The 24908-nt window shown below is 53.4% G+C and overlaps 2 protein-coding genes across 2 annotated transcripts; both read left to right on the forward strand.

The window, feature by feature from the left end:
* Positions 1 to 6375: 6375 nt before the first annotated feature.
* NPG1 (protegrin 1) lies at positions 6376 to 8220 on the forward strand. The gene is given in 4 exon segments (NM_001123149.2): positions 6376 to 6573; positions 6979 to 7086; positions 7239 to 7310; positions 7908 to 8220. Coding segments are annotated over 4 exon segments (450 nt in total). The 3' UTR covers positions 7980 to 8220.
* An 8193-nt stretch (positions 8221 to 16413) lies between these two features.
* Positions 16414 to 18277, forward strand: LOC110258652 (protegrin-1-like). Its single transcript, XM_084991644.1, has 4 exons — positions 16414 to 16629; positions 17035 to 17142; positions 17295 to 17366; positions 17963 to 18277. Exons 1-4 carry the CDS (start codon positions 16432 to 16434, stop codon positions 18032 to 18034), a joined length of 450 nt encoding a protein of 149 aa, XP_084847770.1. The 5' UTR covers positions 16414 to 16431; the 3' UTR covers positions 18035 to 18277.
* The last annotated feature ends 6631 nt before the right edge of the window (positions 18278 to 24908 follow it).

Raw genomic sequence — 24908 nt, forward strand, 5'->3', positions numbered from 1 at the left:
GCGATCTGCAGCCTACACCCACAGCTCACGGCAATGCCCGATCCGGGACCCCCCTGAGCGAGGCCAGGAATGGAACCTGCATCCTCAGGGAAACTAGCTGGATTTGGCTCCTCTGCGCCCAAACGGGAACTCCTAAAAGTATTCTTTTTAAAGGCGGCACACCTGCCCATGGGGTGGACGGAGCTGTCCCACTCCCGCAGGTCTGCGAGGTTTCCAGTTGCCCAGGTAGGCCCAAGCAAGACGCAGGAAGCATCTTGGTTCCTTCCTCCTCATGGCCTGAGGGAGTGTCCTGCGGGAGGCTCCTGAAAAGTGGGACAGGGTGGGGGACATGGATAATGGCCTGTGCCGGGCCAGGCTTCTCCGGGGGACCATGAAGAGGGGCTGTATAAAGTGGCTGCCTGCTGTCCCCCTTTACCCAGTGGAGACTGGGCCCCTGGCCCGCACCTTGAAGTTCTGTGCGGCGGGAATAGCTCCATGGAGGATAGGAGGGCCTCCCATGCAGGTGTAAGACATCTTCCGTTTCCCAGGGCGGGAGAGGGAGGGGCAGCTGGGGAAAATCTGGTTTACCTTCTCCCAGAAGGTCAGCAGGTTGGGTGGAGGGCGGGACCGGAAGCCAGGTCGCTCAGCCCTGGCCCTGCTCCTTGTCTTGACCACTTTGCTTTGATGCCTGGAAGCCCGGGGCTCTGGGACTGGCCTGAGGACGCGGGGCCACACACGGCTGAGGCTGTGCTTTGTCCGACTGGGGCCTTTTAAGTGCAGAGCGTGGTGGGAAAGGATGTCTGTCAGAACCAGACCGGTAGGGAAGCTGGAGGGGCACTGGGAAAGGCGGAGCCCAGGCTGGGGGCCAGGTGGTGACAACACTCTTTCAGGCCTAGCCTCCGCAGGACCATTGCTCTCTGTGGGTTAGAAGCTGCCACTGGGAGAGTGCCCAGGGCCTAGCCTGATCATCTCAGGGCACAGCCACTGTGGCTGCAGATCCTCCCACTCCTGACCCCATTCCTTACTCGTGCCTTAACACTCTGTCTGAGTCTCTCTCTCTCTCCCTCCCTCTCTCTCTTTTTTGTAAGATCGTCATCCACCTGTATTCTTAAGAATATTTTTTAAATGGTTTTTTCCCGTCGTAGCTGGTTTACAGGGTTTTGTCAGTTTTCTACAGTACGGCAAAGAGACCCAGTCCCACATACGTGTATACATTCTTTGTCTCATGTCATCCCCCTTCATGCTCCACCATGAGTGACTAGATACAGGTCCCAGGGCTACACAGCAGGATCTCCATGCTTATTCATTGCAAAGGCAATAGGTTGCATCCATTGACCCCCAATTCCCAGTCCATCCCACTCCCTTCCCCCTCCTCCTGTGCAGCCACAAGCATGTTCTCCAAGTCCATGAGTGTCTTTCCTGCGGAAAGGTTCATTTGTGCTGAAGATTAGAGTCCAGATATAAGTGATATCATGTGGTACTGTCTTTCTCTTTCTGACTTACCTCATCTAGCATGAGAGTCTCTAGTTGCTTCCGTGTTGCTGCAAATGGCCTGATTTCGTTCTTTTTTATGGCTCAGTAGTATTCCATTGTGTACATATACCACGTCTTCTTAATCCACTCATCTGTCGATGGACCTTTAGGTTGTTTCCATGTCTTGGCTAGTGTGAGTAGCGCTGCAGTGAACATACGGGTGCATGTGTCTTTTTCGAGGAAAAGTTTGTCCGGACGCATGTGCAAGAGTGGGATTGCTGGATGATGTGGTGGTTCTGCGGTAAGTTTTCGGGGGCACCGCCATACTGTTGTCCACAGTGGCTGTACCAAGGTACATTCCCACCAACAGTGTGGGAGGGTTCCCTCTTCTGCACACCCTCTCCAGCATTTGTTATTTGTGGATTTGTTAATGACGGCCATTCCGACTGGTGGGAGGTGTGGTACCTCATGGGAGTTTTGATGTGCATTTCTCTAATAATCCGAGATGGGGAGCATCTTTTCCTGTGCCTGTTGGGCATCTGTAAGTCTTCTTTGGAGAAATGTCTGTTCAGGTCTTTTGCCCATTTTTCAGTTGGGTTGTTGGCTTTTTTTGCTGTCGCGTTGTATAAGTTGCTTGCATAGTTTAGAGAGGAAGCCCTTGTCCGTTGCACCGTTTGAAACTCCTTTCTCCCATTCTGTACGTGGTCTTTTTGTTTCTCTCTCTCTCTTTTTTTAATGGTTTCCTTTGCTGTGCCAAAGGGTGTCAGTTTGATTAGGTCGCATAGGTTTATTTTTGCTTTTATTTCTGTTGCCTTGGGAGACTGACCTAAGAAAACGTTTGTAAGGTAGATGTCAGAGAATGTTTGCCTTTGTTCCCTCCTAGGAGTTTGATGGTGTCTTGCTTTATGTTTAAGTCTTTAAGCCATGTGGCGTTTATTTTCGTGCGTGGTGTGAGGGTGTGTTCCAGTTTCACTTATTTACACGCGACTGTCCAGTTTTCCCAGCACCACTGGCTGAAAAGACTGTCTTTTCCCCCTTTTGATATTCTTGCCGCCTTTGGCAAAGACTAATTGACGGTAGGTGTCTGGGTTCTCGATTCTGTTCCACTGGTCTGTATGTCTGTTTTCGTACTGGTACCACACTCTCTTGATTGCTGTGGCTCTGCAATATTGCCCAAAGTCCGGGAGAGTGATGCCTCCTGCTTGGTTTTTGTTCCTCAGCATTGCTTTGGCAATTCTGGGTCTTTTGTGGTTCCATATAAGTATTTGGATTGTTTGTTCTAGTTCTGTGAACAATGTCATGGGGAATTGGATAGGGATTCCATTGAATCTGTAGAGTGCTTTGGCTGGTGTGGCCATTATACGATATGCATTTTTCCAGCCCAGGAGCATGGACTATCCTTCCATTTCTTGGCATCCTCTTTAATTTCCTTGATTGAGGTGTTACAGGTCTCAGCAGATAAGACTTTCATCTCCGCGGTCAGGTTTATTCCCAGGTACTTAATGTTTTTGGGTGTGATTGTAAAAGGTGTTGTATTTTTGTATTCCTTCTCTAATATTGCATTGTTAGTATACAGAAATGCAACTGATTTCTCTCTCTCTCTTTCTCTCTTTCCTTCCTTCCTTCCTGTCTTTCTGTCTTTCTGTCTTTCTATCTTTTGCTTTTTAGGGCCCCACCCTCGGCATATGGAGGTTCCCAGGCTAGGGGTCTAATTGGACCTACACCACACAGCTCACAGCAACACCAGCGCCTTAACCCACTGAGTGAAGCCAGACATCGAACCCGAAACCTCATGGTTCCTCGTCGGATTCCTCTCCGCTGGGCCGTGACGGGACCTCCTGATTTCTGTGAGTGTTAACCTTGTATCCTGCTCCTTTGCTGACTTCATGGATCCGTTTGAGGAGTTGTTGTGTGGAGTCCTTAGGGTTTTCTGGGTATGGTATCATGTCATCTGCACACAGTGACAATTTTACCACTTCTCTTCCAATCTGGATCCTTTTTATGTCTTTTGTTTGTCTGATTGCTGTGGTTAGGACTTCCAATACTCCGGTGAACACAACAGTGGTGAGGCTGGGTATCCTTGTCTTGTTCCAGATGTTAGTGGGAAGGCTTTCAGCTTTTCTCCATTGAGTACTGTATTTGCTGTGGGTGTGTCATCAATGGCTTTGATTACGTTAAGGTATGTTCCCTCCACACCCACTTTGTCAGAGTGTGTATCACGAGTGGATGTTGGACTTTGTCACACGCTTTTTCTGCATCTATTGAGATGATCACGTGGTCTTTGACTTTTCTTTTGTTAATGTGGTGGTCGATGTTGACCGATTTGCGTTGTGTTGAAGCATCCTTGTGAACCTGGGATGAATCCCACTTCGTCGTGGTGTGTGTGGTCTTTTTCACATAGTGCTGGGTTCGGTCACGCTTCTCTGTCTCCTGAAGCAAGAACCGGGCTAAGGGAACAGGGGGATAAGGAGCCTCTTCCCAGGTGTCCATCTACCGGCTTGAGCTCCTGCTCCCCTCACGGCCTTCTCAGCTGCGTCTGAGGCCATTTGAGTTGGCTTCACGCTCACTGGCTGCCGAGGGTCCCCCAGAGCAGAGTCTTTGCAAGGGAGTCACAGCTGGTGAGAGGCAAAGCGAGGATTCAAACTCACCCTGCCCGACTCCAGAATGCCTGGGGGCAGCTCATTCTGGGTGATCATCACCACTCCTGTTTAGGGAGCTTCGCTTATGGGCCAGCCGGTTCCACGTTCTTTCCCTCGGTTGACTCCTTTATCAGACCTTGTCCTTGAACAGCCTCCTCTCCCCATGGGGGGATGGGGAAGGGAAGCTCAGTCCTAAGGTTTGGGAAATTCAAAGGTGCAGAGGCAGGAAAGCCCAAGGAGCATTTCAGGCTTACCAGGTACTCAGTAAGCGTGGGTATTGCTAATTGCTTTCTACTGTAACCACCTCCTTTTCCTCCTTTGACTTGGGAAAGGCTACAGCTTGACCAAGAGGCCCCTGGGGCAATACCTGGACTGTGAAGCCAGGTTGTTCAGAAGCCCACCTCGCCTTCCTTCTCCAAGGCTCAGTCAGCACCAGTCATCCTGGCTGCCACTTCCCATGTGCCCTGGGCAAGTCCCCGGGGCCTAGAGCCCAGCTGAGTCCAAAGAGCTACTCCAGGCCTCACAGTCACAATGCCATTCCTCTGGAGAACTGTACAAGAATTTGCCTTGGCCCGTTCGCTCTCCCAGCTGTGCTGTCTCTGCCCCCGACACTGGCCACCCCAGCCCAGTGTCTTCACCAGAGCAGTGACCAGGAGTCTTTTGGGGTCAAATCAGAAGAGAAGGCCTGAGGCTGTGGGAGCCAAGACGAGGGGGCACCTTGTGTGGCTGGAGGTCAGGGAAGGCTTCCTCGGGTGGAAGGGCAGGGCAAGCCGAGGGATCAGGTGCAGAGCCATTGGGACAGGAGCAGGAGGACACAGAGGCTTGAGTGGCCGGGGTGTCTGTGACAGCAGTGTGTAGGGTTTGAGAGCTGGAAGTGGGGACAAAGGTGAGATTCGAGAATGCAGGCCCCAGTGCCAGGCAGGGGTGTGTGGGCTCAAGGCAGGGGCTGAAATGGCCACGTCAGTGGCCTGAAGGAGCCCCTAGAATTGGTGTGGAGGGTGGACCGTGGTCCCGGGAGAGACAGGAACCCAGGGAAGGTGGAGTCTGGAGTGTGTGGGCACGCGAGAGGGAGACGGTGGTGGTAGGGGCAGGGCAGAGGCGGTGGGGAGGTCAGAGGGAGTGTCCTCAGGAGGAAGAAGTGGGCGCAGGTGGGGTCTCCCCAGGCTTTCAGCTCAGGGCTCCTGGGTTGGCGCCCAGCCAACAGCCGCCAGACAGCAGAGTGTGGACAGCCGGGGGTGTTCATGGGAGTCCTGAACTCAGAGACACAGACCAGGGATGTGTGTCCACGATAACGGGTATCTTGAGAAGGGATGTCCCCAGGAATGTGTCTTAGGACTGGGAGGAGAAGCAGCCCCCCCTGCACCTGAGTGAGCTCTGTGTGTTAAGAGGAGGGTCCTTGGGCAGACAGAACAGGAGTCACACAGGAGGCGGGAGGTGACTCAGTGGGCCGGCATCGGGGGAGGATACTGCAGGGGGCGGTTTCAGGAGGACAGAGCATCCCCAGTGCCCGTGGAGACAGACAATGCCTGACAGAATCTTCTGGACTCATGATGGTGGCCAGGCTGCTGTGGCCCTGAGTGTGAGACAGAGCAAGAGGTCTCACTGTTTGAGATGATCCTTCCTAAGGCGGGGTGAGGGAGAAAAGGTCAATGGGCCCCGTCTCAGGAAAGCTGGGGATGTGAGCGTTTTCAGATGAGGAAGGTAGAAGAGAATCTAGGAGAGGGGACACATGGAGCGGAGCCCCTGACTTGCTGAGGACTGGGTCAGGAAACAGGAAGATGTGGGGCTAACGGCCGAGGCTCGGGCGGGGCGAGCAAGCAAGATGCCAGATGCGGTAGGGTCCTCTTATCTGCGCATCAGACATTACTGAGTGTCTACTGAGTACCAAGCATTGTAGGGAGCTGGAGACTGAGTGCTGACTACACTCCTGGACCCTGATTCCTGAAGATGCCATAGTGGGGAGAAGGCGGGGGAGTGAGACTGTGCCTGTCCCTCCCTCACCCAAGGACTCAACCCGCCTGAGCAACCCTGCCTGTGACACTGCCCGTGGGGCCCAGGAGAGGCCAGGACACTGTCAGGGCGATGGAGAAACCACTTCTTCACCTTGCACAGGCGCCCATCCTTCCCCACTGCCCAGCAATCCCCTGAGGCAAGAGCCAGGGCTGAGGCAAGTCCAGCCAGCATCCTGGGAGGCAGCCAGGGATGGGGCCGCTCAGGAAGTCCCAGACCCAGGCTGGGCATAAAGGAGGGTCCCGCAGGCTGGGAGGAGGCTCACCTGGGCACCATGGAGACCCAGAGGGCCAGCCTGTGCCTGGGGCGCTGGTCACTGTGGCTTCTGCTGCTGGGACTCGTGGTGCCCTCGGCCAGCGCCCAGGCCCTCAGCTACAGGGAGGCCGTGCTTCGTGCTGTGGATCGCCTCAACGAGCAGTCCTCGGAAGCTAATCTCTACCGCCTCCTGGAGCTGGACCAGCCGCCCAAGGCCGTGAGTCGGGCAGGGGCTCAGGAGGGGCTGGGGGGCGGGGGCTGTCCCCCACCCGCCCCGGGGCTCCCTGTCCCTCCCCCTGCTCAGGCTGTCCCTCCTGCCAGGAAGGCACTTGTCCCTCTAAGGGGGACCCCCTCTGCCAGGAAACCTTCCCAGAGCTGGGTGCCCTGCCCGCGTGAGAGCTTCCCGCCTTAGCCTCTGGGCTGTGGGCTCAGGGCCCTGCACAGCCTGTGAGGCAGGAGCGGGCTCTGTCCCCTCCCCTGTGCACCCAGCACCAAGCCCAGGGCCAGGCTCCCAGCAGGGGCTGCAGAGGCTGCTGTCTAGGTGGGGGGCGGGGAGGGGGTGACAGATCCGAGGGGGAAGCCTGAGCCCGAGTCCCATCTCCCCACTTTGATCCTTGACCAGGACGAGGACCCGGGCACCCCAAAACCTGTGAGCTTCACGGTGAAGGAGACTGTGTGTCCCAGGCCGACCCGGCAGCCCCCGGAGCTGTGTGACTTCAAGGAGAACGGGGTGAGGCTGGGGGCTGGGGGCGCTGGCGGATGCTTCCCAAGGAGCTGAACAGGAGAGCCTGCTGGGGAAGATGTCCAGGCCCTGGGGTGAGGCTGGGAGCTCATGGATGGAGGAGGGGGGGTCCCAGTTTGACCTTGAGTCTCCCCTTCTAGCGGGTGAAACAGTGTGTGGGGACAGTCACCCTGGATCAGATCAAGGACCCGCTCGACATCACCTGCAATGAGGTGAGTGGCCCCTTATTGGTGTCAAGTTGCTAATGGGTTGGTGTGGGGAACTCCTTGGGAGTGTTACCCGCTGCCCCATCCAGGGCGTGGAAAGGCCCTCCTACCCCGGCCCTTCCCTCACCTCGGCCCCAGGGCTCCAGGTCTGGCTCTGTCATCCTTAGGGCCGCGGTTCCCTCAATGGGGTCCCCCCCCTCGTATTTGTCAGAAAGGCACATTTCAGGCCCCACCCCGACCCTCTGAATCACACTCTTGGGTGGGGCCCAGCCTTGTCTCTTCTCCCAAGATCCCAGCGGGTTCTTCCTGTGCTGTCGGCTGAGAGGCAGTGACCGGACTAATGGACTTGCAGGCCCTGCTCCTGGCCAGCTTTGCGGGGCTGGGTTTGGGACCCTGGCAAGGCCCCAGCCATCTCTGGGCCTGAGTCCACTTATGTGTCTGTGGGGGATTCCACCACGTGCTCCAAAGGTCACAGCCAGAGGTGGACCGGGGCCCCAAGCCTCTTACTGTTTCCCCATTCAGGGATTTTTCTAGTCTGGAGGGAGGGTTCTTGTCTTGACCCTTGGCCAGACCCCACCCGAAACCTGTTTCTCTTGGTCACAGGTTCAAGGTGTCAGGGGAGGTGGCCTGTGCTATTGTAGGCGTAGGTTCTGCGTCTGTGTCGGACGAGGATGACGGTTGCGACGGCAGGCTTTCCCTCCCCCAATTTTCCCGGGGCCAGGTTTCCGTCCCCCAATTTTTCCGCCTCCACCTTTCCGGCCCGCACCATTCGGTCCACCAAGGTTCCCTGGTAGACGGTGAAGGATTTGCAGGCAACTCACCCAGAAGGCCTTTCGGCACATTAAAATCCCAGCAAGGAGACCTAAGCATCTGCTTTGCCCAGGCCCGCATCTGTCAAATAAATTCTTGTGAAACCAACTTCCTCCAGGCTTCAATTTCATTGTCTCCTGTCTTCCCACTTCCTGACCCTGAGTCCTTAACTCTGGGAGAACTCGTGTGTGTGTGTGTGTGTGTGTGTGTGTGTGTGGTGTGTGTGTGTGGTGCTGTAACCACAGAGATGGGTGAGGCCACTGTTCCTTCTAGGATGGCTTGGAGGGAAGGCAGCAGGGAGTTTGAAAAGGGCTCTGGGGCGGCCCTGGGGCCCTTCCCATCACCAAGGTAAAACCCGAGTCTCTGGGGTTGTCATAGTAACAACACCAGCAAAGGGTGCCTGGGCCCCAAGTCGTCCGCTCATGACTGCCTCCTTCTGCCCCTCTTCCTTCCTTCCTTCCTTCCCTTCATCTTCTTTTATTACAATTGTTCTTAGAAAGACATACGCTTGGAGTTCTGGTTGTGGCTCAGCAGAATCAAACCCGTCTCCTATGAGGATGTGGCCTTGCTCAGTGGGTTAAGGATCTGGCATCGCTGTGCCAGTGGCAAAGGCCGGCCGCTATAGCTCCCATTTGACCTCTAGCCTGGGAACTTCCATATGCTACAAGTGCGGCCCTAAGAAGGAACCAAAAAAAAAGAAGACATCATGCTCTTTATGAAAAGTTCATAAACAATCCTAGGACAGCTGAAGCCCTTTTGACCACGCGACTCTAAGCCCTACTCACCCCCATCACAAATAACCTCCGTTCATCAACTTGGTGTGTATCTGCTCTGATCTCTTTTTTCGGCCATGCCCACCCGGCGTGGAAGTTCTTGGACCAGGGACTGAACGTGTACCACAGCAGTTACCTGAGCTGCTGCAATGACAACACTGTGGATCCTTCACCTGCTGTGCCACAAGAGAACTCCCTGCTCTGATCTTTCTAGATATTTATATGCATTTATGAACGTGAAGAAATACGGTGTCTTGTTTTATATTGATTGACGCTTTCCATATGGAATCAAACTGCATGAGTTACTCTGCAATTTGCCCTTTCCCCTCAATATTAAATGTGAAATTTTCCTACGCATAAAAGTTCTAGGTGAAATATTAAATGTATACCAATAAGGTGCACTCATCGGAAGTGTACAGCTTGCTGAGATTTTGCTGTATAAACACAGTTGTGTAACCAGCACTCAGGAACCTCCCTGCCCCTTTTCCGCTTGCAACCCCTTCCACATAACCATGACCCTGACTTTGAACTCCTTAGATTAGCAGTGCTAGATCTTGAAATTTACAGGTGATACAAGTAGAACCTAAATATTCCTTTTGGCCAGTTTCTCCATATAGCATGATATTTGTGAGCATCATGTGTGTTATGGTATGATTACACCTGTTCACCTGAAAATCGTAGGTGGACTTCCCTACGTTGTAGGGCAGTGGAAGCAAAGCCGACGGGTATCCATGAGGATGCAGGTTTGATCCTTGGCCTCCCTCGGTAGGTCAAGAATTCAGTGTTGCCAGTGAGCTGTGGTGTAGGTCAGAGATGCGGCTCAGATCCCGCGTTGCTATGGCTGTGGTGCAGGCCAGTGGCGGTAGCTCCAATTCCACCCCTAGCCTGGTAACTTCCAGAGGCTGAGGGTGTGGCCCTAAAAGCAAAAAAGAAAAAAGAAAAAGAAAGAAAGAAAGAAAAGGCAGTACTATTATACTGTACTACTATAGCCCAATATAGTTGTTATTTTATTTATGGTGGATAAGTAAAATTCTTCTTCTTCTTCTTTTTTTGTTGTTGTTCTTAGGGCTGCGCCGCCCACATGTGGAAGTTCCCAGGCAAGGGGTCAGATCAGAGCTACAGCGGCTGGCCTATGTCACAGCCATAGCAACGTGGGATCCGAGGCGATCTGCAGCCTACACCCACAGCTCACGGCAATGCCCGATCCGGGACCCCCCTGAGCGAGGCCAGGAATGGAACCTGCATCCTCAGGGAAACTAGCTGGATTTGGCTCCTCTGCGCCCAAACGGGAACTCCTAAAAGTATTCTTTTTAAAGGCGGCACACCTGCCCATGGGGTGGACGGAGCTGTCCCACTCCCGCAGGTCTGCGAGGTTTCCAGTTGCCCAGGTAGGCCCAAGCAAGACGCAGGAAGCATCTTGGTTCCTTCCTCCTCATGGCCTGAGGGAGTGTCCTGCGGGAGGCTCCTGAAAAGTGGGACAGGGTGGGGGACATGGATAATGGCCTGTGCCGGGCCAGGCTTCTCCGGGGGACCATGAAGAGGGGCTGTATAAAGTGGCTGCCTGCTGTCCCCCTTTACCCAGTGGAGACTGGGCCCCTGGCCCGCACCTTGAAGTTCTGTGCGGCGGGAATAGCTCCATGGAGGATAGGAGGGCCTCCCATGCAGGTGTAAGACATCTTCCGTTTCCCAGGGCGGGAGAGGGAGGGGCAGCTGGGGAAAATCTGGTTTACCTTCTCCCAGAAGGTCAGCAGGTTGGGTGGAGGGCGGGACCGGAAGCCAGGTCGCTCAGCCCTGGCCCTGCTCCTTGTCTTGACCACTTTGCTTTGATGCCTGGAAGCCCGGGGCTCTGGGACTGGCCTGAGGACGCGGGGCCACACACGGCTGAGGCTGTGCTTTGTCCGACTGGGACCTTTTTTTTTTAAGTGCAGAGCGTGGTGGGAAAGGATGTCTGTCAGAACCAGACCGGTAGGGAAGCTGGAGGGGCACTGGGAAAGGCGGAGCCCAGGCTGGGGGCCAGGTGGTGACAACACTCTTTCAGGCCTAGCCTCCGCAGGACCATTGCTCTCTGTGGGTTAGAAGCTGCCACTGGGAGAGTGCCCAGGGCCTAGCCTGATCATCTCAGGGCACAGCCACTGTGGCTGCAGATCCTCCCACTCCTGACCCCATTCCTTACTCGTGCCTTAACACTCTGTCTGAGTCTCTCTCTCTCTCCCTCCCTCTCTCTCTTTTTTGTAAGATCGTCATCCACCTGTATTCTTAAGAATATTTTTTAAATGGTTTTTTCCCGTCGTAGCTGGTTTACAGGGTTTTGTCAGTTTTCTACAGTACGGCAAAGAGACCCAGTCCCACATACGTGTATACATTCTTTGTCTCATGTCATCCCCCTTCATGCTCCACCATGAGTGACTAGATACAGGTCCCAGGGCTACACAGCAGGATCTCCATGCTTATTCATTGCAAAGGCAATAGGTTGCATCCATTGACCCCCAATTCCCAGTCCATCCCACTCCCTTCCCCCTCCTCCTGTGCAGCCACAAGCATGTTCTCCAAGTCCATGAGTGTCTTTCCTGCGGAAAGGTTCATTTGTGCTGAAGATTAGAGTCCAGATATAAGTGATATCATGTGGTACTGTCTTTCTCTTTCTGACTTACCTCATCTAGCATGAGAGTCTCTAGTTGCTTCCGTGTTGCTGCAAATGGCCTGATTTCGTTCTTTTTTATGGCTCAGTAGTATTCCATTGTGTACATATACCACGTCTTCTTAATCCACTCATCTGTCGATGGACCTTTAGGTTGTTTCCATGTCTTGGCTAGTGTGAGTAGCGCTGCAGTGAACATACGGGTGCATGTGTCTTTTTCGAGGAAAAGTTTGTCCGGACGCATGTGCAAGAGTGGGATTGCTGGATGATGTGGTGGTTCTGCGGTAAGTTTTCGGGGGCACCGCCATACTGTTGTCCACAGTGGCTGTACCAAGGTACATTCCCACCAACAGTGTGGGAGGGTTCCCTCTTCTGCACACCCTCTCCAGCATTTGTTATTTGTGGATTTGTTAATGACGGCCATTCCGACTGGTGGGAGGTGTGGTACCTCATGGGAGTTTTGATGTGCATTTCTCTAATAATCCGAGATGGGGAGCATCTTTTCCTGTGCCTGTTGGGCATCTGTAAGTCTTCTTTGGAGAAATGTCTGTTCAGGTCTTTTGCCCATTTTTCAGTTGGGTTGTTGGCTTTTTTTGCTGTCGCGTTGTATAAGTTGCTTGCATAGTTTAGAGAGGAAGCCCTTGTCCGTTGCACCGTTTGAAACTCCTTTCTCCCATTCTGTACGTGGTCTTTTTGTTTCTCTCTCTCTCTTTTTTTAATGGTTTCCTTTGCTGTGCCAAAGGGTGTCAGTTTGATTAGGTCGCATAGGTTTATTTTTGCTTTTATTTCTGTTGCCTTGGGAGACTGACCTAAGAAAACGTTTGTAAGGTAGATGTCAGAGAATGTTTGCCTTTGTTCCCTCCTAGGAGTTTGATGGTGTCTTGCTTTATGTTTAAGTCTTTAAGCCATGTGGCGTTTATTTTCGTGCGTGGTGTGAGGGTGTGTTCCAGTTTCACTTATTTACACGCGACTGTCCAGTTTTCCCAGCACCACTGGCTGAAAAGACTGTCTTTTCCCCCTTTTGATATTCTTGCCGCCTTTGGCAAAGACTAATTGACGGTAGGTGTCTGGGTTCTCGATTCTGTTCCACTGGTCTGTATGTCTGTTTTCGTACTGGTACCACACTCTCTTGATTGCTGTGGCTCTGCAATATTGCCCAAAGTCCGGGAGAGTGATGCCTCCTGCTTGGTTTTTGTTCCTCAGCATTGCTTTGGCAATTCTGGGTCTTTTGTGGTTCCATATAAGTATTTGGATTGTTTGTTCTAGTTCTGTGAACAATGTCATGGGGAATTGGATAGGGATTCCATTGAATCTGTAGAGTGCTTTGGCTGGTGTGGCCATTATACGATATGCATTTTTCCAGCCCAGGAGCATGGACTATCCTTCCATTTCTTGGCATCCTCTTTAATTTCCTTGATTGAGGTGTTACAGGTCTCAGCAGATAAGACTTTCATCTCCGCGGTCAGGTTTATTCCCAGGTACTTAATGTTTTTGGGTGTGATTGTAAAAGGTGTTGTATTTTTGTATTCCTTCTCTAATATTGCATTGTTAGTATACAGAAATGCAACTGATTTCTCTCTCTCTCTTTCTCTCTTTCCTTCCTTCCTTCCTGTCTTTCTGTCTTTCTGTCTTTCTATCTTTTGCTTTTTAGGGCCCCACCCTCGGCATATGGAGGTTCCCAGGCTAGGGGTCTAATTGGACCTACACCACACAGCTCACAGCAACACCAGCGCCTTAACCCACTGAGTGAAGCCAGACATCGAACCCGAAACCTCATGGTTCCTCGTCGGATTCCTCTCCGCTGGGCCGTGACGGGACCTCCTGATTTCTGTGAGTGTTAACCTTGTATCCTGCTCCTTTGCTGACTTCATGGATCCGTTTGAGGAGTTGTTGTGTGGAGTCCTTAGGGTTTTCTGGGTATGGTATCATGTCATCTGCACACAGTGACAATTTTACCACTTCTCTTCCAATCTGGATCCTTTTTATGTCTTTTGTTTGTCTGATTGCTGTGGTTAGGACTTCCAATACTCCGGTGAACACAACAGTGGTGAGGCTGGGTATCCTTGTCTTGTTCCAGATGTTAGTGGGAAGGCTTTCAGCTTTTCTCCATTGAGTACTGTATTTGCTGTGGGTGTGTCATCAATGGCTTTGATTACGTTAAGGTATGTTCCCTCCACACCCACTTTGTCAGAGTGTGTATCACGAGTGGATGTTGGACTTTGTCACACGCTTTTTCTGCATCTATTGAGATGATCACGTGGTCTTTGACTTTTCTTTTGTTAATGTGGTGGTCGATGTTGACCGATTTGCGTTGTGTTGAAGCATCCTTGTGAACCTGGGATGAATCCCACTTCGTCGTGGTGTGTGTGGTCTTTTTCACATAGTGCTGGGTTCGGTCACGCTTCTCTGTCTCCTGAAGCAAGAACCGGGCTAAGGGAACAGGGGGATAAGGAGCCTCTTCCCAGGTGTCCATCTACCGGCTTGAGCTCCTGCTCCCCTCACGGCCTTCTCAGCTGCGTCTGAGGCCATTTGAGTTGGCTTCACGCTCACTGGCTGCCGAGGGTCCCCCAGAGCAGAGTCTTTGCAAGGGAGTCACAGCTGGTGAGAGGCAAAGCGAGGATTCAAACTCACCCTGCCCGACTCCAGAATGCCTGGGGGCAGCTCATTCTGGGTGATCATCACCACTCCTGTTTAGGGAGCTTCGCTTATGGGCCAGCCGGTTCCACGTTCTTTCCCTCGGTTGACTCCTTTATCAGACCTTGTCCTTGAACAGTCTCCTCTCCCCATGGGGGGATGGGGAAGGGAAGCTCAGTCCTAAGGTTTGGGAAATTCAAAGGTGCAGAGGCAGGAAAGCCCAAGGAGCATTTCAGGCTTACCAGGTACTCAGTAAGCGTGGGTATTGCTAATTGCTTTCTACTGTAACCACCTCCTTTTCCTCCTTTGACTTGGGAAAGGCTACAGCTTGACCAAGAGGCCCCTGGGGCAATACCTGGACTGTGAAGCCAGGTTGTTCAGAAGCCCACCTCGCCTTCCTTCTCCAAGGCTCAGTCAGCACCAGTCATCCTGGCTGCCACTTCCCATGTGCCCTGGGCAAGTCCCCGGGGCCTAGAGCCCAGCTGAGTCCAAAGAGCTACTCCAGGCCTCACAGTCACAATGCCATTCCTCTGGAGAACTGTACAAGAATTTGCCTTGGCCCGTTCGCTCTCCCAGCTGTGCTGTCTCTGCCCCCGACACTGGCCACCCCAGCCCAGTGTCTTCACCAGAGCAGTGACCAGGAGTCTTTTGGGGTCAAATCAGAAGAGAAGGCCTGAGGCTGTGGGAGCCAAGACGAGGGGGCACCTTGTGTGGCTGGAGGTCAGGGAAGGCTTCCTCGGGTGGAAGGGCAGGGCAAGCCGAGGGATCAGGTGCAGAGCCATTGGGACAGGAGCAGGAGGACACAGAGGCTTGAGTGGCCGGGGTGTCTGTGACAGCAGTGTGTAGGGTTTGAGAGCTGGAAGTGGGGACAAAGGTGAGATTCGAGAATGCAGGCCCCAGTGCCAGGCAGGGGTGTGTGGGCTCAAGGCAGGGGCTGAAATGGCCACGTCAGTGGCCTGAAGGAGCCCCTAGAATTGGTGTGGAGGGTGGACCGTGGTCCCGGGAGAGACAGGAACCCAGGGAAGGTGGAGTCTGGAGTGTGTGGGCACGCGAGAGGGAGACGGTGGTGGTAGGGGCAGGGCAGAGGCGGTGGGGAGGTCAGAGGGAGTGTCCTCAGGAGGAAGAAGTGGGCGCAGGTGGGGTCTCCCCAGGCTTTCAGCTCAGGGCTCCTGGGTTGGCGCCCAGCCAACAGCCGCCAGACAGCAGAGTGTGGACAGCCGGGGGTGTTCATGGGAGTCCTGAACTCAGAGACACAGACCAGGGATGTGTGTCCACGATAACGGGTATCTTGAGAAGGGATGTCCCCAGGAATGTGTCTTAGGACTGGGAGGAGAAGCAGCCCCCCCTGCACCTGAGTGAGCTCTGTGTGTTAAGAGGAGGGTCCTTGGGCAGACAGAACAGGAGTCACACAGGAGGCGGGAGGTGACTCAGTGGGCCGGCATCGGGGGAGGATACTGCAGGGGGCGGTTTCAGGAGGACAGAGCATCCCCAGTGCCCGTGGAGACAGACAATGCCTGACAGAATCTTCTGGACTCATGATGGTGGCCAGGCTGCTGTGGCCCTGAGTGTGAGACAGAGCAAGAGGTCTCACTGTTTGAGATGATCCTTCCTAAGGCGGGGTGAGGGAGAAAAGGTCAATGGGCCCCGTCTCAGGAAAGCTGGGGATGTGAGCGTTTTCAGATGAGGAAGGTAGAAGAGAATCTAGGAGAGGGGACACATGGAGCGGAGCCCCTGACTTGCTGAGGACTGGGTCAGGAAACAGGAAGATGTGGGGCTAACGGCCGAGGCTCGGGCGGGGCGAGCAAGCAAGATGCCAGATGCGGTAGGGTCCTCTTATCTGCGCATCAGACATTACTGAGTGTCTACTGAGTACCAAGCATTGTAGGGAGCTGGAGACTGAGTGCTGACTACACTCCTGGACCCTGATTCCTGAAGATGCCATAGTGGGGAGAAGGCGGGGGAGTGAGACTGTGCCTGTCCCTCCCTCACCCAAGGACTCAACCCGCCTGAGCAACCCTGCCTGTGACACTGCCCGTGGGGCCCAGGAGAGGCCAGGACACTGTCAGGGCGATGGAGAAACCACTTCTTCACCTTGCACAGGCGCCCATCCTTCCCCACTGCCCAGCAATCCCCTGAGGCAAGAGCCAGGGCTGAGGCAAGTCCAGCCAGCATCCTGGGAGGCAGCCAGGGATGGGGCCGCTCAGGAAGTCCCAGACCCAGGCTGGGCATAAAGGAGGGTCCCGCAGGCTGGGAGGAGGCTCACCTGGGCACCATGGAGACCCAGAGGGCCAGCCTGTGCCTGGGGCGCTGGTCACTGTGGCTTCTGCTGCTGGGACTCGTGGTGCCCTCGGCCAGCGCCCAGGCCCTCAGCTACAGGGAGGCCGTGCTTCGTGCTGTGGATCGCCTCAACGAGCAGTCCTCGGAAGCTAATCTCTACCGCCTCCTGGAGCTGGACCAGCCGCCCAAGGCCGTGAGTCGGGCAGGGGCTCAGGAGGGGCTGGGGGGCGGGGGCTGTCCCCCACCCGCCCCGGGGCTCCCTGTCCCTCCCCCTGCTCAGGCTGTCCCTCCTGCCAGGAAGGCACTTGTCCCTCTAAGGGGGACCCCCTCTGCCAGGAAACCTTCCCAGAGCTGGGTGCCCTGCCCGCGTGAGAGCTTCCCGCCTTAGCCTCTGGGCTGTGGGCTCAGGGCCCTGCACAGCCTGTGAGGCAGGAGCGGGCTCTGTCCCCTCCCCTGTGCACCCAGCACCAAGCCCAGGGCCAGGCTCCCAGCAGGGGCTGCAGAGGCTGCTGTCTAGGTGGGGGGCGGGGAGGGGGTGACAGATCCGAGGGGGAAGCCTGAGCCCGAGTCCCATCTCCCCACTTTGATCCTTGACCAGGACGAGGACCCGGGCACCCCAAAACCTGTGAGCTTCACGGTGAAGGAGACTGTGTGTCCCAGGCCGACCCGGCAGCCCCCGGAGCTGTGTGACTTCAAGGAGAACGGGGTGAGGCTGGGGGCTGGGGGCGCTGGCGGATGCTTCCCAAGGAGCTGAACAGGAGAGCCTGCTGGGGAAGATGTCCAGGCCCTGGGGTGAGGCTGGGAGCTCATGGATGGAGGAGGGGGGGTCCCAGTTTGACCTTGAGTCTCCCCTTCTAGCGGGTGAAACAGTGTGTGGGGACAGTCACCCTGGATCAGATCAAGGACCCGCTCGACATCACCTGCAATGAGGTGAGTGGCCCCTTATTGGTGTCAAGTTGCTAATGGGTTGGTGTGGGGAACTCCTTGGGAGTGTTACCCGCTGCCCCATCCAGGGCGTGGAAAGGCCCTCCTACCCCGGCCCTTCCCTCACCTCGGCCCCAGGGCTCCAGGTCTGGCTCTGTCATCCTTAGGGCCGCGGTTCCCTCAATGGGGTCCCCCCCTCGTATTTGTCAGAAAGGCACATTTCAGGCCCCACCCCGACCCTCTGAATCACACTCTTGGGTGGGGCCCAGCCTTGTCTCTTCTCCCAAGATCCCAGCGGGTTCTTCCTGTGCTGTCGGCTGAGAGGCAGTGACCGGACTAATGGACTTGCAGGCCCTGCTCCTGGCCAGCTTTGCGGGGCTGGGTTTGGGACCCTGGCAAGGCCCCAGCCATCTCTGGGCCTGAGTCCACTTATGTGTCTGTGGGGGATTCCACCACGTGCTCCAAAGGTCACAGCCAGAGGTGGACCAGGGACCCAAGCCTCTTACTGTTTCCCCATTCAGGGATTTTTCTAGTCTGGAGGGAGGGTTCTTGTCTTGACCCTTGGCCAGACCCCACCCGAAACCTGTTTCTCTTGGTCACAGGTTCAAGGTGTCAGGGGAGGTCGCCTGTGCTATTGTAGGCGTAGGTTCTGCGTCTGTGTCGGACGAGGATGACGGTTGCGACGGCAGGCTTTCCCTCCCCCAATTTTCCCAGGGCCAGGTTTCCGTCCCCCAATTTTTCCGCCTCCACCTTTCCGGCCCGCACCATTCGGTCCACCAAGGTTCCCTGGTAGACGGTGAAGGATTTGCAGGCAACTCACCCAGAAGGCCTTTCGGCACATTAAAATCCCAGCAAGGAGACCTAAGCATCTGCTTTGCCCAGGCCCGCATCTGTCAAATAAATTCTTGTGAAACCAACTTCCTCCAGGCTTCAATTTCATTGTCTCCTGTCTTCCCACTTCCTGACCCTGAGTCCTTAACTCTGGGAGAACTCGTGTGTGTGTGTGTGTGTGTGTGTGTGGTGCTGTAACCACAGAGATGGGTGAGGCCACTGTTCCTTCTAGGATGGCTTGGAGGGAAGGCAGCAGGGAGATTGAAAAGGGCTCTGGGGCAGCCCTGGGGCCCTTCCCATCACCAAGGTAAAACCCGAGTCTCTGGGGTTGTCATAGTAACAACACCAGCAAAGGGTGCCTGGGCCCCAAGTCGTCCGCTCATGACTGCCTCCTTCTGCCCCTCTTCCTTCCTTCCTTCCTTCCCTTCATCTTCTTTTATTACAATTGTTCTTAGAAAGACATACGCTTGGAGTTCTGGTTGTGGCTCAGCAGAATCAAACCCGTCTCCTATGAGGATGTGGCCTTGCTCAGTGGGTTAAGGATCTGGCATCGCTGTGCCAGTGGCAAAGGCCGGCCGCTATAGCTCCCATTTGACCTCTAGCCTGGGAACTTCCATATGCTACAAGTGCGGCCCTAAGAAGGAACCAAAAAAAAAGAAGACATCATGCTCTTTATGAAAAGTTCATAAACAATCCTAGGACAGCTGAAGCCCTTTTGACCACGCGACTCTAAGCCCTACTCACCCCCATCACAAATAACCTCCGTTCATCAACTTGGTGTGTATCTGCTCTGATCTCTTTTTTCGGCCATGCCCACCCGGCGTGGAAGTTCTTGGACCAGGGACTGAACGTGTACCACAGCAGTTACCTGAGCTGCTGCAATGACAACACTGTGGATCCTTCACCTGCTGTGCCACAAGAGAACTCCCTGCTCTGATCTTTCTAGATATTTATATGCATTTATGAACGTGAAGAAATACGGTGTCTTGTTTTATATTGATTGACGCTTTCCATATGGAATCAAACTGCATGAGTTACTCTGCAATTTGCCCTTTCCCCTCAATATTAAATGTGAAATTTTCCTACGCATAAAAGTTCTAGGTGAAATATTAAATGTATACCAATAAGGTGCACTCATCGTTAAGTGTACAGCTTGCTGAGATTTTGCTGTATAAACACAGTTGTGTAACCAGCACTCAGGAACCTCCCTGCCCCTTTTCCGCTTGCAACCCCTTCCACATAACCATGACCCTGACTTTGAACTCCTTAGATTAGCATTGCTAGATCTTGAAATTTACAGGTGATACAAGTAGAACCTAAATATTCCTTTTGGCCAGTTTCTCCATATAGCATGATATTTGTGAGCATCATGTGTGTTATGGTATGGTTACACCTGTTCACCTGAAAATCGTAGGTGGACTTCCCTACGTTGTAGGGCAGTGGAAGCAAAGCCGACGGGTATCCATGAGGATGCAGGTTTGATCCTTGGCCTCCCTCGGTAGGTCAAGAATTCAGTGTTGCCAGTGAGCTGTGGTGTAGGTCAGAGATGCGGCTCAGATCCCGCGTTGCTATGGCTGTGGTGCAGGCCAGTGGCGGTAGCTCCAATTCCACCCCTAGCCTGGTAACTTCCAGAGGCTGAGGGTGTGGCCCTAAAAGCAAAAAAGAAAAAAGAAAAAGAAAGAAAGAAAGAAAAGGCAGTACTATTATACTGTACTACTATAGCCCAATATAGTTGTTATTTTATTTATGGTGGATAAGTAAAATTCTTCTTCTTCTTCTTTTTTTGTTTTTGTTCTTAGGGCTGCGCCGCCCACATGTGGAAGTTCCCAGGCAAGGGGTCAGATCAGAGCTACAGCGGCTGGCCTATGTCACAGCCATAGCAACGTGGGATCCGAGGCGATCTGCAGCCTACACCCACAGCTCACGGCAATGCCCGATCCTGGACCCCCTGAGCGAGGCCAGGAATGGAACCTGCATCCTCAGGGAAACTAGCTGGATTTGGCTCCTCTGCGCCCAAACGGGAACTCCTAAAAGTATTCTTTTTAAAGGCGGCACACCTGCCCATGGGGTGGACGGAGCTGTCCCACTCCCGCAGGTCTGCGAGGTTTCCAGTTGCCCAGGTAGGCCCAAGCAAGACGCAGGAAGCATCTTGGTTCCTTCCTCCTCATGGCCTGAGGGAGTGTCCTGCGGGAGGCTCCTGAAAAGTGGGACAGGGTGGGGGACATGGATAATGGCCTGTGCCGGGCCAGGCTTCTCCGGGGGACCATGAAGAGGGGCTGTATAAAGTGGCTGCCTGCTGTCCCCCTTTACCCAGTGGAGACTGGGCCCCTGGCCCGCACCTTGAAGTTCTGTGCGGCGGGAATAGCTCCATGGAGGATAGGAGGGCCTCCCATGCAGGTGTAAGACATCTTCCGTTTCCCAGGGCGGGAGAGGGAGGGGCAGCTGGGGAAAATCTGGTTTACCTTCTCCCAGAAGGTCAGCAGGTTGGGTGGAGGGCGGGACCGGAAGCCAGGTCGCTCAGCCCTGGCCCTGCTCCTTGTCTTGACCACTTTGCTTTGATGCCTGGAAGCCCGGGGCTCTGGGACTGGCCTGAGGACGCGGGGCCACACACGGCTGAGGCTGTGCTTTGTCCGACTGGGGCCTTTTAAGTGCAGAGCGTGGTGGGAAAGGATGTCTGTCAGAACCAGACCGGTAGGGAAGCTGGAGGGGCACTGGGAAAGGCGGAGCCCAGGCTGGGGGCCAGGTGGTGACAACACTCTTTCAGGCCTAGCCTCCGCAGGACCATTGCTCTCTGTGGGTTAGAAGCTGCCACTGGGAGAGTGCCCAGGGCCTAGCCTGATCATCTCAGGGCACAGCCACTGTGGCTGCAGATCCTCCCACTCCTGACCCCATTCCTTACTCGTGCCTTAACACTCTGTCTGAGTCTCTCTCTCTCTCCCTCCCTCTCTCTCTTTTTTGTAAGATCGTCATCCACCTGTATTCTTAAGAATATTTTTTAAATGGTTTTTTCCCGTCGTAGCTGGTTTACAGGGTTTTGTCAGTTTTCTACAGTACGGCAAAGAGACCCAGTCCCACATACGTGTATACATTCTTTGTCTCATGTCATCCCCCTTCATGCTCCACCATGAGTGACTAGATACAGGTCCCAGGGCTACACAGCAGGATCTCCATGCTTATTCATTGCAAAGGCAATAGGTTGCATCCATTGACCCCCAATTCCCAGTCCATCCCACTCCCTTCCCCCTCCTCCTGTGCAGCCACAAGCATGTTCTCCAAGTCCATGAGTGTCTTTCCTGCGGAAAGGTTCATTTGTGCTGAAGATTAGAGTCCAGATATAAGTGATATCATGTGGTACTGTCTTTCTCTTTCTGACTTACCTCATCTAGCATGAGAGTCTCTAGTTGCTTCCGTGTTGCTGCAAATGGCCTGATTTCGTTCTTTTTTATGGCTCAGTAGTATTCCATTGTGTACATATACCACGTCTTCTTAATCCACTCATCTGTCGATGGACCTTTAGGTTGTTTCCATGTCTTGGCTAGTGTGAGTAGCGCTGCAGTGAACATACGGGTGCATGTGTCTTTTTCGAGGAAAAGTTTGTCCGGACGCATGTGCAAGAGTGGGATTGCTGGATGATGTGGTGGTTCTGCGGTAAGTTTTCGGGGGCACCGCCATACTGTTGTCCACAGTGGCTGTACCAAGGTACATTCCCACCAACAGTGTGGGAGGGTTCCCTCTTCTGCACACCCTCTCCAGCATTTGTTATTTGTGGATTTGTTAATGACGGCCATTCCGACTGGTGGGAGGTGTGGTACCTCATGGGAGTTTTGATGTGCATTTCTCTAATAATCCGAGATGGGGAGCATCTTTTCCTGTGCCTGTTGGGCATCTGTAAGTCTTCTTTGGAGAAATGTCTGTTCAGGTCTTTTGCCCATTTTTCAGTTGGGTTGTTGGCTTTTTTTGCTGTCGCGTTGTATAAGTTGCTTGCATAGTTTAGAGAGGAAGCCCTTGTCCGTTGCACCGTTTGAAACTCCTTTCTCCCATTCTGTACGTGGTCTTTTTGTTTCTCTCTCTCTCTTTTTTTAATGGTTTCCTTTGCTGTGCCAAAGGGTGTCAGTTTGATTAGGTCGCATAGGTTTATTTTTGCTTTTATTTCTGTTGCCTTGGGAGACTGACCTAAGAAAACGTTTGTAAGGTAGATGTCAGAGAATGTTTGCCTTTGTTCCCTCCTAGGAGTTTGATGGTGTCTTGCTTTATGTTTAAGTCTTTAAGCCATGTGGCGTTTATTTTCGTGCGTGGTGTGAGGGTGTGTTCCAGTTTCACTTATTTACACGCGACTGTCCAGTTTTCCCAGCACCACTGGCTGAAAAGACTGTCTTTTCCCCCTTTTGATATTCTTGCCGCCTTTGGCAAAGACTAATTGACGGTAGGTGTCTGGGTTCTCGATTCTGTTCCACTGGTCTGTATGTCTGTTTTCGTACTGGTACCACACTCTCTTGATTGCTGTGGCTCTGCAATATTGCCCAAAGTCCGGGAGAGTGATGCCTCCTGCTTGGTTTTTGTTCCTCAGCATTGCTTTGGCAATTCTGGGTCTTTTGTGGTTCCATATAAGTATTTGGATTGTTTGTTCTAGTTCTGTGAACAATGTCATGGGGAATTGGATAGGGATTCCATTGAATCTGTAGAGTGCTTTGGCTGGTGTGGCCATTATACGATATGCATTTTTCCAGCCCAGGAGCATGGACTATCCTTCCATTTCTTGGCATCCTCTTTAATTTCCTTGATTGAGGTGTTACAGGTCTCAGCAGATAAGACTTTCATCTCCGCGGTCAGGTTTATTCCCAGGTACTTAATGTTTTTGGGTGTGATTGTAAAAGGTGTTGTATTTTTGTATTCCTTCTCTAATATTGCATTGTTAGTATACAGAAATGCAACTGATTTCTCTCTCTCTCTTTCTCTCTTTCCTTCCTTCCTTCCTGTCTTTCTGTCTTTCTGTCTTTCTATCTTTTGCTTTTTAGGGCCCCACCCTCGGCATATGGAGGTTCCCAGGCTAGGGGTCTAATTGGACCTACACCACACAGCTCACAGCAACACCAGCGCCTTAACCCACTGAGTGAAGCCAGACATCGAACCCGAAACCTCATGGTTCCTCGTCGGATTCCTCTCTGCTGGGCCGTGACGGGACCTCCTGATTTCTGTGAGTGTTAACCTTGTATCCTGCTCCTTTGCTGACTTCATGGATCCGTTTGAGGAGTTGTTGTGTGGAGTCCTTAGGGTTTTCTGGGTATGGTATCATGTCATCTGCACACAGTGACAATTTTACCACTTCTCTTCCAATCTGGATCCTTTTTATGTCTTTTGTTTGTCTGATTGCTGTGGTTAGGACTTCCAATACTCCGGTGAACAGTGGTGAACAGTGGTGAGGCTGGGTATCCTTGTCTTGTTCCAGATGTTAGTGGGAAGGCTTTCAGCTTTTCTCCATTGAGTACTGTATTTGCTGTGGGTGTGCCATCAATGGCTTTGATTACGTTAAGGTATGTTCCCTCCACACCCACTTTGTCAGAGTGTGTATCACGAGTGGATGTTGGACTTTGTCACACGCTTTTTCTGCATCTATTGAGATGATCACGTGGTTTTTGACTTTTCTTTTGTTAATGTGGTGGTCGATGTTGACCGATTTGCGTTGTGTTGAAGCATCCTTGTGAACCTGGGATGAATCCCACTTCGTCGTGGTGTGTGTGGTCTTTTTCACATAGTGCTGGGTTCGGTCACGCTTCTCTGTCTCCTGAAGCAAGAACCGGGCTAAGGGAACAGGGGGATAAGGAGCCTCTTCCCAGGTGTCCATCTACCGGCTTGAGCTCCTGCTCCCCTCACGGCCTTCTCAGCTGCGTCTGAGGCCATTTGAGTTGGCTTCACGCTCACTGGCTGCCGAGGGTCCCCCAGAGCAGAGTCTTTGCAAGGGAGTCACAGCTGGTGAGAGGCAAAGCGAGGATTCAAACTCACCCTGCCCGACTCCAGAATGCCTGGGGGCAGCTCATTCTGGGTGATCATCACCACTCCTGTTTAGGGAGCTTCGCTTATGGGCCAGCCGGTTCCACGTTCTTTCCCTCGGTTGACTCCTTTATCAGACCTTGTCCTTGAACAGTCTCCTCTCCCCATGGGGGGATGGGGAAGGGAAGCTCAGTCCTAAGGTTTGGGAAATTCAAAGGTGCAGAGGCAGGAAAGCCCAAGGAGCATTTCAGGCTTACCAGGTACTCAGTAAGCGTGGGTATTGCTAATTGCTTTCTACTGTAACCACCTCCTTTTCCTCCTTTGACTTGGGAAAGGCTACAGCTTGACCAAGAGGCCCCTGGGGCAATACCTGGACTGTGAAGCCAGGTTGTTCAGAAGCCCACCTCGCCTTCCTTCTCCAAGGCTCAGTCAGCACCAGTCATCCTGGCTGCCACTTCCCATGTGCCCTGGGCAAGTCCCCGGGGCCTAGAGCCCAGCTGAGTCCAAAGAGCTACTCCAGGCCTCACAGTCACAATGCCATTCCTCTGGAGAACTGTACAAGAATTTGCCTTGGCCCGTTCGCTCTCCCAGCTGTGCTGTCTCTGCCCCCGACACTGGCCACCCCAGCCCAGTGTCTTCACCAGAGCAGTGACCAGGAGTCTTTTGGGGTCAAATCAGAAGAGAAGGCCTGAGGCTGTGGGAGCCAAGACGAGGGGGCACCTTGTGTGG

Source organism: Sus scrofa, chromosome 13 (assembly GCF_054392235.1).
Source record: "Sus scrofa isolate SSC_HxYL_T2T_F1_AM1 chromosome 13, Sscrofa_HxYL_maternal_Yorkshire_Landrace_v2.0, whole genome shotgun sequence".
NCBI classification, from domain to species: Eukaryota; Metazoa; Chordata; class Mammalia; order Artiodactyla; family Suidae; genus Sus; species Sus scrofa.